The sequence below is a fragment of the Hyperolius riggenbachi genome, chromosome 6 (genome assembly GCF_040937935.1).
Source record: "Hyperolius riggenbachi isolate aHypRig1 chromosome 6, aHypRig1.pri, whole genome shotgun sequence".
In the NCBI taxonomy this organism is placed as follows: domain Eukaryota; kingdom Metazoa; phylum Chordata; class Amphibia; order Anura; family Hyperoliidae; genus Hyperolius; species Hyperolius riggenbachi.
This window is the reverse complement of record NC_090651.1, coordinates 383,683,764-383,701,146: the sequence shown is the minus strand read 5'-3', so window position 1 is coordinate 383,701,146 and position 17,383 is coordinate 383,683,764. Positions and strand designations below refer to the sequence as shown.

Sequence of the window (17,383 nt, the reverse complement as noted above, 5' to 3'; positions counted from 1 at the left end):
GTATGCAAATTCCCCAGCAGCAGCAAGCTGCAAAACTGACAAAAGGTCTCTCTTCCAGAGACCTGCAGAATGCAGACCTAAACAGTGGTCAAAAAACTGCCTGCCTGCGCAGGCAGCTGAGCGGATCATGACAGGAACCATTATAGCTGAGTTTGTCTTCTCTGATGCCTTTTCAAGCCCAAGCCTGCCCCCTTGTGGCTCTGCTGTAATGACTCAGCTATAATGATTCTTGAGCAAAGCCAGACTGAATGCTCAGTCGGGATTTTATCAGGGCTGGTAAGAAGCAAGCTGAATAGTAAACAATGAAACAGAGAGCAGGGTAGGTGTATTCTCTAATGTTCCCACTGATATACAGTATATGGTAAAATACATGAGGGTGCTTCATCTCTGGTTCACTTTAAGTGGTTAAGAGCACACGCTGAGTTGCCAGGACCGCGCATAGTAGGCGCAAGCTAAAATCAACTGGTGCTGTGTCAGCGATAACATCAATGAATCAAGGCCAAGATCTCACACAGAACAGCCTTTCCTGATCAATGTTTGATTAATGAAGGTCACCTAATTTTTATAGTTTTCTATTACATTCAATGTTTTTCACTAAATATAAAATCTATTCTATTGAAAAACAATGTATTGAGTGCCTGGCATACAGAGTAGCTCCGGGGAACACTTCCGGCCACATCCAGCTTCACCAGGTGATCCAAGCTTGCTTCTCTTTGTGGAGTTCAAACTCCAATGAAACCAAGGCAGGATTAGATTGGTCCATATTTAACAACAATAACAATAACAATAACAATAATATTTATATAGCGCTTTTCTCCCTGGGGACTCAAAGCGCTGTGACCCTGCATTATGCAGTCTCAAAGGCTCGGGAAAAGAGGTGAGTTTTTAGCCTTTTTTTAAAGCTGTCCAGAGAAGGAGCCTCTCGTACTGATTGTGGAAGTGAGTTCCATAGAGTAGGGGCTGCATAGGAAAAGGCCCGAGCACCAAATGTTAAGTGTATCCTGGGAATAACCAGCTTCATCTTGTTGGCAGAGCGGAGGGTGCGTGGAGGGGCATAAAGTTCCAATAGATCCGCTATGTATTTGGGTCCCATGTGGTGTAGAGCCTTGAATGTCAGCAGGCAGATCTTAAAATTGATTCTCCATTTTACTGGCAACCAGTGAAGAGTTTGCAGTACTGGGGTGATGTGTGAGCTGCGGGGGGCATTGGCTAGGAGTCTGGCTGCAGCATTCTGTACTAGCTGTAAGGGGCGCAGAGCCTTATCTGTAGATCCGATGAACAGGGCGTTGCAGTAGTCTAGGCGGGAGGATACAAATGCGTGAACCAGGGCAGGTAGGTCTTCAGCTGGGATAAGGTGTTTTATTTTTGCTATATTTCTTAGATGGAAGAAGGAAGACTTGACGACAGCTGATACCTGCTGTCTGAGTTTTAGATTTCCATCCAGGATCACCCCAAGGTTTCGCACAGAGTCTTTATACTGTACAGTATCTCCCCCAATTGCTAGTTTGAGGTGGTGAGCGTTTTGAACTTTATCCATCATGTGTGGACCACACATATTTAAGCTGCATACATTTGCATAAACAATTTTAAAAATTGTACATCAGTATCTCAGTTTTATATGCATCTCACTGACCATCCCCAGTGATCATCCTTTCAACTAATAAACTGCCTGAAATGGAGCAAACTTACTAATTCTGCATGGGGAAGGGGGGGGGGGGGGGGGATTAAGCCAAACAATGGCCAGCTTTAAGGCTCGTACACACGTCGGATTTTCGCAAACGACCTGTCGTTTGGACGTCAAATTGGGCGTATGTACAGTTCAGCTGATAGCTCAAGTCCAGTCTTATCAGCTGAACGACAGACTGTACACACGCCCAATTTGATGTCCAAAAGACCCGTGATTTGGACGTCCAAACGACGGGTCGTTTGCAAAAATCCGACGTGTTTATGTAACTTTAGTGTATGGTGCACATACTGCTGGGTAATATGGGCCATTAGCCTGTCCTTTGTGGCTTGGGTGGGCTAACTCTTTAAAGGACACCTGAAGTGAGAGGGATATGGAGGCTGACATATTTATTTCCTTTTAAACAATGCACATTGCCTGGCTGTCCTGCTGATCATCTGCCTCCAATACTTTTACCCATAGACCCTGAACAAGCATGCAGATCAGGTGCTCTGACTAGATTACCTGCATGCTCGTTTCATGTGTGTTTCAGACAATACTAATGCACGAAAGAACACGGGGGAGCCAGGTAACTGGTATTGTTTAAAAGGAAATAAAAATGTCAGCATCCATATCAGGAGCTTAAATACACATGAGCTGCCCCTGTGATCGCAGGGGGCGGGGGGGGGGGGACCCAAGCTGTGAGGGGTCCCCAATTACCAACCCTCCCTTCCTCCAACACAGGGGACTATTCTTCAGATCAAGTGGTTTTGTGGCTACGCTTGTTATGGGTGGGAAGCTCATGATGGCCTCACTTGTTGTATGACCCTCGTGAGATGGGCCCAAAGCCAGGAAGGGTACCAAGGGGAGGCAAGGGAACATTGGGGGAGTGGTCATCAAAGTTTCTCTAGGGGCCCTATGAATTGTAGTTTACTCCACCGCTCCACGTCCCTCTCGCTTCAGGTGCCCTTTAACGGATATTTTTGTTTCTTGTTTTGTTATACAGATGATGCATGTCACCTGTCCCCTCTGTCCCCCCCATACAGGCCAGCTGTCTCCAGTCCTGCGCGAGGCCAAGGTTCACCTGATCAGCAGTAAGGTCTGCAACCAGTCCTCCCATTACCCTGGAATGATCAGCGAGCGGATGGTGTGTGCCGGTTACCTGGACGGGAAGGTGGACTCCTGCCAGGTACACGCCCACAAACACTACAGCCCTGCCAGGTACACGCCCATAAACACTACAGCCCTGCCAGGTACACGCCCATAAACACTACAGCCCTGCCAGGTACACGCCCATAAACACTACCGCCCTGCCAGGTACATGCCCATAAACATTGCATCTCTGCCAGGTTCACACCCATAAACACTGCCACCCTGCTAGGTACATGCCCATAAACACTACAGCCCTGCCAGGTACACGCCCACAAACACTACCGCCCTGCCAAGTACACGCCCACAAACACTACAGCCCTGCCAGGTACACGCCCATAAACACTACAGCCCTGCCAGGTACATGCCCACAAACACTACAGCCCTGCCAGGTACACGCCCATAAACACTACAGCCCTGCCAGGTACACGCCCATAAACACTACAGCCCTGCCAGGTACACGCCCATAAACACTGCATCTCTGCCAGGTTCACGCCCATAAACACTGCCACCCTGCTAGGTACACGCCCATAAACACTACAGCCCTGCCAGGTACACGCCCATAAACACTACAGCCCGGCCAGATACATGCCCATAAACACTGCATCTCTGCCAGGTTCACGCCCATAAACACTGCCACCCTGCTAGGTACACGCCCATAAACACTACCACCCTGCCAGGTACACGCCCGTAAGCACTACAGCCCTGCCAGGTACACACCCATAAACACTACAACCCTGCCAGGTACACGCCCATAAACACTACAGCCCTGCCAGGTACACACCCATAATCACTACTGCCCTGCCAGGTACACTCCCATAAACACTACAGCCCTGCCAGGTACACGCCCATAAACACTACAGCCCTGCTAGGTACACGCCCATGAACACTACAGCCCTGCCAGGTACACGCCCATAAACACTACAGCCCTGCTAGGTACACGCCCATAAACACTACAGCCCTGCCAGGTACACGCCCATAAACACTACAGCCCTGCCAGGTACACGCCCATAATCACTACTGCCCTGCCAGGTACACACCCATAAACACTACAGCCCTGCCAGGTACACACCCATAAACACTACAGCCCTGCCAGGTACACACCCATAAACACTACTGCCCTGCCAGGTACACACCCATAAACACTACAGCCCTGCCAGGTACACGCCCATAATCACTACTGCCCTGCCAGGTACACACCCATAAACACTACAGCCCTGCCAGGTACACGCCCATAAACACTACAGCCCTGCCAGGTACACGCCCATAATCACTACTGCCCTGCCAGGTACACACCCATAAACACTACAGCCCTGCCAGGTACACACCCATAAACACTACAGCCCTGCCAGGTACACACCCATAAACACTACAGCCCTGCAGATAACATGGCTCTGCTGGAGAACACAATCATTCCAGCCTGGTAGGTAATAAAAAAAATGCTGGCAAGAATGGATTGTGTTTTAGAGGCACTCATTGACCTGAGGAAGTAGGATTGTAGCCCACGAAATGCATTGCCTTTCTGTGGATTAAAACTTTTTTTTTGAATATACAAGCCTAGATCTTCATATGTGGGAATGCGAACCTTCCTCATTTCATTTATCATTGTTTTAATTGCTACATACATTGGGCGCCTCTCATCTCCTGTATCAGTGGTACAGAGTGCTCTATTTAACAGCCATTTTGCAGATGCTTAGGCTTTGCCGAAGGCTACAAAAGCACCTCTCTGGCTGCATCCCAGCGCCAAGCCCCACCCCTTCCAGGATCACATCCTCTGCCCAATCATCAGTAGTGGCATAGAGGGTCTAGCCAATCACGTCTTCTGCCTTGTGTGGCCTACTATGTCTCCTACTAACACAGGGGATGTGTCTCTTGTAGTTATGGCAACCTGGCACCGCAGTGCTGCAGAGCATGGTGTAGGAGCGTGGTGCACAAGCGTGGTGTAGGAGCGTGGTGCACGAGCGTGGTGTAGGAGCGTGGTGCACGAGCGTGGTGTAGGAGCGTGGTGCACACCTGAGGCGCATAAATAATGTGCAGCCATAAAAACACAATCATTTACCGCATGCAACAATATGATACAGGGATGGTGAGAACCGACAACCTGTACAGATAATTCTGGTAAAACTCCTAATAACACAACAGCAGGCAATGCAAGCAGGAGGGGTTAATAGGGACTCATAAAAACAATTCGATTCATTCTGTTATCATGCCAATTAAGTCCCAATGTGTTTTGAGGACCTGTCATAGAAATCCGTTCTGCTTCCTGCTGTAACAACAGTTGGTGGACATTACCTCCTCTCTGTGGGAGTGGAACACGTTCCTGTGAATATTAAACAATCAATGCTAGCATCGTGATAACCTAGAACATGCAAGTAGTCTAGTTGCTCCATTTTTCATACTGTATGTATAGATCTCAGATGTTCCTAGAAAGAACTCCACCATGGATATGAGAGAGATTTGGGGAATTTTCCAGTCACCCCCCTTTAATATGAGAATGAGCAAATAGCTATGCCTTCTCAGGTACATCGGTGGTAGTGGGGGGAGGGGGGGTTACTTATTTACCATAAGGAGTTATACTATAAACACTAATCCACATGGGAGTTTTAATAATGTATCAGGCTTCTTCTGTGGGACCGCTGTTTTGAGCCACCATTTCTGGTTGCTAGAAGTCTCCTACTGTCACTAAAAGTCTTCTCTAAGTTGCCAGAAGTATTCTCCATAGTTGGTCAGAAGTGTTTTAAGTTCCTAGTCCTCTTCTTTTAAGTTGTTATAAGTCTTCTTCTAAGTTGGTAGAAATCTTCTCTATTTTGCTGGAAGTGTTCTTCACAGTTACTAAAAGTCTTCTTCTATGTGCTTGAAGCCTTCTTCTAAGTTGGTAGAAGTCTTGTTCCAAGTTACTACAAGTCTTCTGTTAAGTTGTGTCACAGGAGCCCTAGTGGCTGACCGCACTTAGCCTTCTAAACGGTGCCAGCGCACAGATCGTGCGAACTCTGGTCGCAGTCAATGCGCAGGAACCGTTAAGAATTAGCCGCAGACAACTCAGAAGGGAGCCTGTGAGACATGGGTAATTACAACGTCACCTACTGGTTCAGAGTAGACTGCCACCACCGCGGTTACCATGGGACCGTGGGGCCCACTAACTGACTGACTAGTCCTGCGAATAAAATGGTTAAACACACGGTATTCTGTCTAGCCAACAACAAACAAACAGTAGCGTATCTTCAGAGACCCGGGATCAGTTCTGTGTGTGCTGATAAGCAGGGTAGCAGACAGTGAATGACTTGGAGAAAGTCGTTTATTCACGCAATATAAATAATTAATATATACAGACAATTATTAAAATCAACAATTTTTAAAACAGTAATAGCCAGTATGAAAAATAAAAGAAGGGAGAAAAATACTTAGTTCCTGGAAAGATGTCCTTTTTGTGGGAAAAATCAGTTCTGGATTTCAATCAAAGTTCAGAGTTCAGACCAGGTGGATGCCAGCATATCCTCAAGCTGGCATCTGATGAGTGCAAGATGTTTCAGGCTGGAGGACACTGAGTTTGGGTCCTCAGCCATTCTTATGCCCCTGCTTCAGTAGGAGGGAGTGAGGGCGGGGAGCCATACACCCCCTTAGAAGATGAGATGAGCCCTCCCCTTATCCTGGGGGCTAGAAATCATATCTACCCATATATGGGCTCTATCTCACAGAACCGTACAGGTCAGGGCAGATTTATTAACATTTTCAGGTCTGTCTCGATTTACCCAGCGCCCTGATACCAGACATGAGGGGTGGGACCCCTGTGGTATCATCAGGGCATTTTCAAACTGCCTAACTGGCAGTCCTTACCTCAGAATGTTCTGAAACTTCCTCAGAACCAGCACCGGGGCTCATGCTACACTTCCCCCACGTTTGGTGAAGCTGCCATCTCAGGAACCCCAGAAATATTACAGATCTGGGAAGTTATGGATTATGCCATGAGCCTCAGGTTAATTCAGGAGGTGTTCTAGCTGCTAACAGCTGGCTTTCCTTTGATCTTTACTAGGGAGCAAAGTGTCAAGACCTCCCGTGGATTCGTAGCCTGCCTGGCTGTACCTAGGCATCCTTTGGTTAATTAACATCTCCATGAGATCAGCTAAGTGTCACCTGGTTCCCAGAACCAAAAGGGGAATTGTGCCTTCCACAGGGAATATGTCCAAGCTAATTAACACCTTCCCCCCAGGCTGTCACTTCAGCTAAGACAGATCCCCCAGCTGTTCCTAGGCATAGGGATACTACACGTCAAATCTTGGTTCTATTGATCTGAGGCGCAATCGATGCAGGAATCGAGTGCGATCGTTCTTTTCTTCACTGGCGGTTCCAGGACGCGCCTGGGTCCCCGCAACCGTCCGTGACAAGTTGCAAGAAGTATTTTTCATCGTTGCTAGACGTCTTCTTCTAAGTTGGTGGAAGCCATCTTCTAAGTTGCTAGAAGTCTTCTTTTATGTTTCAAGAAGTGTTATTATTATTATTTAATATTTATAGAGCGCCAACATCTTACGCAGCGCTGTACAGAGTATATTTTGTCTTGTCACTCAACTGTCCCTCAGAGGGGCTCACAATCTAATCCCTGCTATAGTCTTACGTCTATGTATGTATCGTGTAGTGTATGTATGGTAGTCTAAGGCCAATTTAGGGGGAAGCCAAATAACTTATCTGTATGTTTTTTGGGATGGGAAGGAAACCGGAGTGCCCGGAGGAAACCCACGCAGACACGGGGAGAACATACAAACTCCTTGCAGATGTTGACCTGGCTGGAATTCGAACCGGGGACCCATCGTTGCAAGGGGAGAGCGCTAACCACTACGCAATAGTTGCTAGAAGCTGTCTTCTAAGTTTCGAGAAGTATTCTTCATAGTTGCTAGAAGCCTTCTTGTAAGTTTCAAGAAGTCTTCTGCTAAGTTGTTAGAATTCTTTTAAACTGTTAGAAGAATGTTGTCAGGTTGACTGAAGAGACACTGCCTTGCAGTTGCATTTGTTCTTTTCAAACAACTCTGGTGCCCCGCCTCTGTTTATAGACTCTACATGGTGATGCAGGATGGTGGTGCTCCTGGTCTATGTTAATGGGGGCAAGACATTCAAATGAGCTCCTTTCAGGGCAGTGGGGTGCCCATTGCTACCAGAGGCATCACTAGGGTTGGTGTCACTACGCAGATGTACCTCCCTCCACTGACCACACCCTGCATAGCACTGTTACCCCCTCTACTATCCTGATTAGCTTTTTGGAAGTATAATTACCCTTTCTTCCTATTTTCTCCCTATAGATCATTAACACTAGCTTTATCTGCTGTGCTGGCCTCTCGCTGTGTCCATGTAATGGGGAGTGTGATAGCCATTCTTGTGTTGTATATGAGGTGGGGGCTTATCACACTTAGCAGGCAGCATAATCCCTATATATGGCCATGAACCTGTGTACACCAGCCCTATATCTGATATTATATTATAATTATAAGGAGGAATGTGTTTTCTTAGACTGAAGCTGTGTTCTGAGTGTTATCAGCTTTGCACAGTGAGCAGAGCTGCAGTAATGTCTGTATAAATGTAAAATCAATTGGACTTTCAAGCCCAGAGAGCGTTCAGACTGGTATCCATCAATTTCCTTATCTCTTGCTGTTTTCTACTGCCTGATTATAATATATAACAAGTATGCCCTTGTTTTTCACTTTCCTTGACTATCGTATGTCAGTTGTTACTGCATAAAACTTTTGAAACACTTTTATTTCTCCTTACTTGTTATTAATGTCCACTATAAGATGGGGTTCCCGCTTGCACCCGACCACGAACAGCCAGCGGGAGCGGACAGTCTAGTGTCGGCTACGATGGTCTGTTCCGTTTGGGTATAGCTGGAGCCCGCGGCAGATGGGTTTTAACCATGGGCTAGATGGGAAATAATACACAATATCTGATGGGCACTAGCATCCTTACTATCGTCATAGTCTCATGTTCCTACCATAGTATAAGGCCTTAGAGTAGAGTGAACCTGACAGAGGTGGCCTTTGGGGCTGTGTTGCCCGAGAGTAGACAATGGCCTCAATTCTGGTAGGGTTACCTCATGTATGGCAATTTAACTCATGAGGTAATGACATTTAGCAATTCTGGTAGGGTTACCTCATGAACCGTAATTTACCTCATGAGGTAATGACATTTAGCAATTCTGGCAGATTTTAGTCATGTTTTACCTCATGCAGTAAGTTTTAGTCATGAATTATCGCATGCGGTAAATTATGCAGTAATTTGTGAGGTAATTTGCATTGATTTTACTGAAAATCTCTATTCTCATGGAAATTAGCGCATAATTTACTGATCAGTGTAGGACCTGCCTGTAACTGGAGGTAAAGTCAATTTGTTTACATTTTGCAGGTTTTAGTGAAGTTCCTATTGTTGTATTAGTGGAGTTCCTATTCAGACTGTGTAATAGAAAAGAAGTAGAAGAATAGTAGAAATAAAACTCCAAATATTTACTGGATATTTTTTTTTTATAAGGGATGCCTATAAATATACTTTTCATAGGTTGCTACTTAATCAAATATACCTTCCCCCTCAAAAAACATCTTCCAAAGACTATCTTAACTCATGGAATACAATTTAAGACTATTATTTATTTGCTTACCGCTGAAATACTGCACATTTTAGTGCACTTTATGCATTTACCGCACGCGTTTTACCGCATGTTCAGAAATGCAGAAAAATATTTCAGAATTGCTAAAAAAAAAGAGGAAATAACGCATGAGGTATTTTACCGACAAAAAATATTTACCTCACATAGCTACCAGAATTGAGGCCGTTTGTGTTGGGGTGTCCTAGGAGCCAGCATGCCGTATAATGTAGGCCCGGTGTTAATGTAGGTAATCCACTAATGTAGGGCCGGTGATAATGTACGTAATCCGCTAATGTAGGGCCGGTGATAATGTACGTAATCCACTAATGTATGGCCGGTGAATGAAGGGAAATATAAATCAGGTGTTTGCCCGAAACTTAACAGAATTGATAAACCCTGCTGCCTGTTGGAAAAAAAACACCACAGCCTCCACCGTGTTGCCTTAGCCTGCCCCCAGCTTGGTGGTGAACACCTATCAGGCTGTGGTCTCTGAGCTGGGGCAGGTCCTGGCAACACAGTGTGGGGAGCCACAGAGCTCCGGACTTCAGTGTAGAGGCTTTGGGTTTGTGACAGGCTGCACCAATTATGGTCATTTTCTGGCAAACAGCTGATTTATATTTCTGTTCATTCACTGGACCTACATTGGGGGACTATAAGGGGAAGATTCATTGCGTCTATTTGGTTAATGACACTGGTGATAATCTTTAAAGAAAACCTGTAACTAAAAAAAGTTCCCTTGGGGGTACTCACCTCGGATCCTATCGAGGCTTCCCCCGTCCTCCTGTGTCCCACGGTGGTCTCGCTGTGCCCCTCCGAACAGCGGCGATGTAAATATTTACCTTCCCGGCTCCAGTGCATGCGCAGTATCGGCTCTCCGCTCGGAGATAGGCGGAAATAGCCAATCGCTGTCGGGCCGCTCTGCTGCGCAGGCGCAAATCTCCTGCAAGTCTCCTGCACCTGTGTAGTAGAGCAGACCCGACAGAGATCGGGTATTTCCACCTATCTCTGAGCTGAGAGCTGCAACAGCGCCCCCGCTGGAGCCAGGAAGGTAAATAAATCAGCGCTTGTCAGGCTTGTCGAGGGAGGATTGCGGGTCGCTTCGGGGGAGCCAGCGCTGGATTGCCTGCAGCTACGGGGGAGGGGGAAGCCTCATTGGGACCCTGAGACTTCCCCCTCCCGAGGTGAGTACCCCCCTGGGGATTTTTTTTTTGTTACAGTGTCTCTTTAAAGAGGAACTGTAGTGAAAATAACAATACAATTACTTATTGTGTACAATATTAATTTATAGATTTTTTTTAGTCAGTGTTTGCCCAATGTAAAATCTTTCCTGTCCCTGATTTACATTCTGAAATGTATCACTGGTGGTGACATCTTTAGTACTGCCAGGTGATCTGTACGGAATGTTCGTTACTGAGAGTTCTATGCACAGAGGGAGACGCTGCTTGCTTGGCAGTTAAAAAAAGCTGTTATTTCCTACAATGCACCGAGGTTCACAGACAGGAAACTGCCAGGACCATGGTCATGACATCACACTGTGGGGAGGGGTTTCACCACAATATCAGCCATACAGACCCACCTGATGATGTAGTTGAGAAAAGGTAAATATTTCTCATGGGAAAAGGGGAATCTGCTACTGACTGCGATGAAGCTCAAACCTTGGCTAGAGTTCCTCTTTAAGTGACGGTGAAGGCCGAGCAAGTTCCCTTCTTACCCTGCCTGTTGAAAACTGCACAGTTGTCGTGTCCCCCCCCCCCCCCTCATAACAACTGTAGCAAGAGTTTTAAAAAGGAACTCCAATGAACATTTTACTGCTGGCAGGTGATGTAGCTGCTGCTTGCTGTTTTGGCAGTTGGAAACAGATGTAAACAGGTATTTCCCACAATGCAACAAGGTTCACAGACAGGAAACTGCCAAAAGGTCGAACGCTTCTTGTGGGAGGGGTTACTTGTGGGAGGGGTTTCACCACAATATCAGCCATACAGCGCCCCCGATGGTCTGTTTGTGAAAAGGAATAGATTTATCATGTAAAAGGGTGTATCAGCTACTGATTGGGATGAAGTTAAATTTTTGGTCTGAGTTTCTCTTTAAGGCAAGCCTGCCAGGAAGCTACTGTAATCAACCTACCAGAATGGTTTTGGGTTGTGAGAGGAGACCAGAATGCCTGGAGGAATCCCAAACAAGCATGTGGAACAACATTTTGAAGAAGACCCCAGACCCACATGACTTGACTTGTCTCTGCATGCTTGCACTGTCGATCTTTTCCCAGTACCGCTAGCAGAGCTGCCATTGTTTCGGTTTATGGTTCCCTGTCATTTTCCGCTATCTTCGGAGGATATTATTACTCTGAAGCTGATCAATAAGGCAGCTATAGAGCTGGCTGATAAGAACGCCATTAGTCCAGATTCCCGCCTGTAAATGACTGCAGAGTGATTGATGTCAGGACTCTTACATAACAGCTCAGCACAATTTATCTCTTCTTTTCTCCCATTAGAAGCATCGCTATTGTACAGACAATATTGACCGACATGTATTAGACTGTAGTCAAAATCTGATAATTATTAATCAGTGCTTTGCAGGAATGGATGGTGCAGTCATTAATAAACACTCTAGTCCTGACTCAAGAGGAAGAGGATTCCAGTGGAAAACTCTAGTGAACTCCTTGCCCAAGAGTGCTAAAGAGGAACTCCGGTGAAAATAATGTAACAAAAACGTGCTTCATTTTTACAATAATGATGTATAAATGATTTAGTCAGTGTTTGCCCATTGTAACATCTTTCCTCTCCCTGATTTACATTCTGACATTTATCACATGGTGACATTTTTACAATTCAGTAACTCGCATTTTTGTGGAAATCTCCATGTTGGCGTTCCACTTGGAATAAGCTGATGTAAGTTCATGTCCTGATTATGGTAACACAATGCAGATCAGTGATGGAGCTCTCTCTGTAACGCAGGGAGACAGCGGGGGTCCCCTGGTGTGCCAGGACGGAGGCCTGTGGTGGCAGGTGGGCATCGTCAGCTGGGGAGAAGGTTGTGGCCGTCCCAATCGTCCTGGAGTCTACACCAACCTCACCGCCCTGCTGGACTGGATCTATCACCGCCTACAGGTGAGCTTTCCATTTCCATTCTGCATCCGCACAGGTGTGGACCGGGCCTAACTGTATCCTGACAAGCAACATACAGTACGTTGTCTTTCAGGAATAATACCAGTTTCCTTTAATACTGTATTGTGTGGCATCACATTTTATTGTGAATCGCTTGCCATATACCTAATATTGCTTAATATCCCCCTCTGGGATATACTCACCTCGGGAGGGAGGAGCCTCTGGATCCTAATGAGGCTACCCCATCCCACCGTTCAATTGTACGGGTCCCCCGGAGTGCGCTGAGGTAAATATTTACCTACCGCGACCCTGCGCAGGTGTACCAGCCACTCTTCCTTCAGGTTAAGGCCGAAATAGCCGAACCCGATCGATCCGCTCTACTGCACAGGAGCGGAGCGAGTCCTTTTATGTCTGCGCAGTAGAGTGGGTATGATCAGGTTCGGCTATTTCCGCATAGACCGAAGGAAGAGCTGCTACTGCACCTGCGCTGGATCCCGGAGAGGTAAGTATATCAAGGGTTGTCAGGGGAGGATTGCGGGACACTTCAGGGGAGCCAGCGCTGGATTGCCTGCAGCTACAGGGGAGGGGGAAGCCTCATTAGGACCCTGACGCTTCCCCTTCCTGAGGTGAGTACCCCCCAGGGGAGTTCTTTTTTTTTTTTTTTTTTTTTTTTTATACAGAGTCTCTTTAAAGGAGAACTGAAGAGAGAGGTATATGGAGGCTGCCATGTTTTTCCTTTTAATCAATACCAGTTGCCTGGCAGCCCTGCTGATCCTCTGCCTCTAATACTATAAGCCATAGCCCCTGAACAAGCATGCAGCAGATCAGGTGTTTCAGACTTTAAAGTCAGATCTGACAAGACTAGCTGCATGCTTGTTTCTGGTGTTATTCAGATACTACTGCAGAGAAATAGACCAGCAGGGCTGCCAGGCAACTGGTATTGATTAAAAGGAAATAAATATGGCAGCCTCCATATACCTCTCTCTTCAGTTCCCCTTTAAGCTTATAGCGCCCGCTAAACCCCCCAGGTGTGAATGGGCCCTAAGCAACCGTGACATAGGTAAGAAGTAACTTATAATTAGAGATGTCGCGAACGGTTCCCGAACCGTTCGCCGGCGAACATCTCTGCATCACTGGGCCTTCTACCACTTCCGAGTCGCTATGACCCGGAGTAGTACGCCTGCGTTGCCCGGCGGAGCGCGTCCTAGATTGCGCTTCTGTTGCCGGGCACTTTCTGCGCATGTGTGTGACGTCATGAATGACGTCACGCTCATGCGCAGAGAGTGCCCGGCAACAGGAGTAACAGGAGTAGGTGTACTACTCCGAGTCATAGCGACCCAGAAGTAGTAGAAGGCCCAGAGATGTTCGCCCGGCGAACGGTTCGGGCCATCTCTACTTATAATACATTTTACACATGTAGAAATGTATATCTTATATGTACTGTATGTATACACATATATTTTACATTTTACAATTTTTCAGGAAAGGGGTCCTTGAAGCTGATTGCTTACTGTACGCAGCATAGACAGCTTTTATTTTAGATACACTTGAACAGTGAAACAGTATGATAATAAAGCTATTTCTTTTTCTCTGCAGACCGACAGCGAGATTCCATAACCTGCCGAAACCTCATCAGTGAATTCATAGAATAATAAATATATTTATGCTTTCATTCTGACTCCAGCTGCCATTTCATGTGTTTGGGTTATAAAACACTATCTGATTGCCCGGCATTGCCCGGGTATGTATTTGGCTTGTGTTGGCTCTGCCCACTTTTTTTAATCCTAACACACAATTACTCAATGACCAAGTATGTGAGCTTTGCGGTCTTTGGTATCAATAATTTGCATTGAAATGAAACAAATCTGATTGGCTGTTTGTGGCTCCACCCCCTTTTCTGAATTTGAACCCCAGTCACCCAATGATTAACTGTACCAGGTCTGAGGCCTGTGCCATTAACAGTGCAAGAATGGTAGCAATTAAATATTCCCCTTGAAAATCAATAGGTGAATTTTGATTGGCTTTTGTAGGCTCCTCCCACCTTTCTGAATATTAATTCCAGTAACCCAGTGACCACCTGGGCAAAGTTTGGGAACCCTGCCATTAACAGTGTAAGGGCTGGTTCAGACGGACGCTTGCGGAGCGTTTACTGCAAGCGTTCGGAACGTCACGGTAAATGCTCCCATTCAAGTGAATGGGAGCTTTTACACCGAGCTTTTGCGTGCGTTTACACGATCGCGGCGTTCGGGTCCCAATTTTCACTACCGTTCCAGCTGCCCCTGGAAGCGACATGTAGCTTCCAGGGGGCGGCCAACCACAACGGCTAATGTCCCCCTAGGGGAAGAAAAAAACGCGACCGCATCGGAACGCGACGCGAAGGCTACTGAAAGCCTGACCGTGCAGCTGCCGCAACGCCCCCAAACGCGACGCCACGCAGACGTCCGTCTGAACCAGCCCTAAGAATGGCTGCAGTTTACATTTTCCAGTGAAATTTGTATTTGTCTCCGCACCCTTTTTGGTTATGGGAATAAAAAGTATCCTATACTTTATTCCAGGTAATGTACTATGTGTGTGCCAAATTTCATTCAAATCCGTTCAGCCATTGCTGCATGATCGAGTAACAAACATCCAAACTTTCCCATTTATATTAGTGAGATTGTATCTTGTGTATATTCACTTTACTTTGCACTGATCATTTTTCCAACGATTGCAAAGAAAATATATATTTTAGATCCTTGTGAATGGAGTGGATTTCCCGTTTTCTTCGATTTTTATCGATCCGGAATGCCAGATATTTTTCTTCAGTCTTTCTAAAGATTGTATGGTGTGTGTTAGATTGTCAATTTATTAATATACACACCCTAGCAATGTTGTCAGAGTTATCAATCATTTTTATCATAATTGGGGGAAAGATTGAACATATGTGTGTGGTACATTGGTCAGATTTTTGAAATGTTACAATCAGTCAGAAAAATGGATTGCAGTTGTTAAATTGAACAGATATTTAAAAAAATTGTATGGTGTGTGTGGCCACCTTTAGAAAGAAGGCGCTCTGTGCTGTGCTTATCCTCCGGCACAGACCGCCCCCTCGCGGAGGAACAAGGCTTTGAGGACTGGGGATGCTTCCACCAGTCACGTCTCTCCTCCAGAATCTGCTGAATCATGTTACATAGGCAGAAAGGAAAGAACATAGAATGTTTATGACACGCAAGGCAAATGTCTCTGCTGTGTGACCGGCGGCTGGGAATATCCACAAAGCCCTCCTCTCTAACTATCTCCCAAAGCAAAAGCCCTGTTCAGACTATGCGCGTTCCTAGACGTTTTCAGGGAACGTGTCCGGGTACCAAAAACGCATAGAAACGGCTCCTAATGCTTTTGAATGGGCTAGTTCACATGTATGCGTATGAGACGCATACGTTTCTTATCCGCATTGCTGCACGCAGTTCTGTGCGATACGCATAGAAACGGACGCAATGAAAGTCTATGGACGCGTATCAAAAACGCGTACTATTGCGTTTTTAGCGTCCGTTTTCCTCTGCGGTTCCCATAATTCTTTTTTTCCCCTGGGTCACGTGTGTGTGCAAAACGCAATAGAATACGCATTAGAACGCAAGAAAAACGCATGCATTTTCAACTTGCGTTTCTTTGATTTTAACCTCTTGAGGACCATGGTGGTAAACCCCCCTAGTGACCAGCCTAATTTTCCCTTAATTGGCCACTGCAGCTTTAAGGCCAAGCTGCAGGGCCGTATATCTCTGCACACAAGTGATCCCCCCCCCCCCTTCCTTTTCTCCCCACCAACAGAGCTCTCTGTTGGTAAGGGTCTGATCGCCCCCCCTGTGTTTATTTTTTTTTTTTTATAAATATTTGTTTGTTTGTTTTTTAAATATTTTTTGCCATTTTCTTTTTATTTTTCTTTCTAAATCCCCTCCCTCCCCCCAGCCGGCCAATCACGGCGATTGGCTGTCATAGGCTTCTGCCTATGAGAGCCGATCGCTCTCTTGTCCCCCAGAGGGACAGCCGTGTCACACGGCTGTCCCCAGTGCAGCGCTGCTGCTGATCGCAGCGCTGCACATGTAAATACATGGCGGTTTCGCCGTGTACCAGTCTCCCGAGCGGCGATCGCCGCTCGGAGACTGAAGGCGGAGCTCAGCTCCGCCCACCAAGCGGGAGATGCGCGCGCAGCGTGCGCGCGATCTCCCGTAAACTGCTGCCCCAGGACTTTCCGCCAATTGGCGTTAGCTGGTCCTGGGGCTGCCGCCGCGGCCACGCCTACTGGCGTGACGCGGGCAGCAAGCGGTTAAACGCATTCTTCATACGCAGATAGTCTGAACAGGCCCTAAGGGGCTGTTTGTTTTGTCTAGAGCAGGCATGGGAAAACTTGGCCCCCCAGCTGTTAAGGAACTACAAATCCCACAATGCATTTGCCTTTATGAGTCATGACTGTGGCTGTAAGACTCCTGCAATACATTGTGGGACTTGTAGTTCCTTAACAGCTGGAGGGCCAAGTTTGCCCGTGCCTGAACTAGAGGGAGGCAACAACATCTGCAACAAGAGTTCAGGAGGCGTTCAGAGCAAACAATCAGGTTTCAGAAACCAACATTCTGATTGGTTGACCTGGACTATTAATTTTTTTATTATTATTATTTAGTATTTATATAGCGCCGACATATTACGCAGCGCTGTACAATGTATATATATATATATATCGTATATATGTACTGGACTACAGTAAAGATGGCCACTAATGGTCCAATTTCTAGCGAAAAATCGTTTGATCGATCAGAAATTGGTTGGATTGGTTGTAAATAATCTCAGTCAATGGGCACAATCGATTACGAACGA

The 17,383-nt window shown here is 46.4% G+C and overlaps 1 protein-coding gene across 2 annotated transcripts in view; it reads left to right on the top strand.

The window, feature by feature from the left end:
* The window catches only part of LOC137523112 (transmembrane protease serine 3-like), an 85,517-nt gene extending 71,333 nt beyond the window's left edge, over positions 1-14,184 (top strand). For both annotated transcript variants that reach the window (XM_068243332.1, XM_068243331.1), the window contains exons 12-14: positions 2,710-2,852; positions 12,389-12,541; positions 14,135-14,184. In XM_068243332.1, coding sequence (XP_068099433.1) covers positions 2,710-2,852; positions 12,389-12,541; positions 14,135-14,155 — 317 coding nt within the window. In that variant the 3' untranslated portion in view covers positions 14,156-14,184. The remainder of the gene's footprint in view (positions 1-2,709; positions 2,853-12,388; positions 12,542-14,134) is intronic.
* Positions 14,185-17,383: the final 3,199 nt, after the last annotated feature.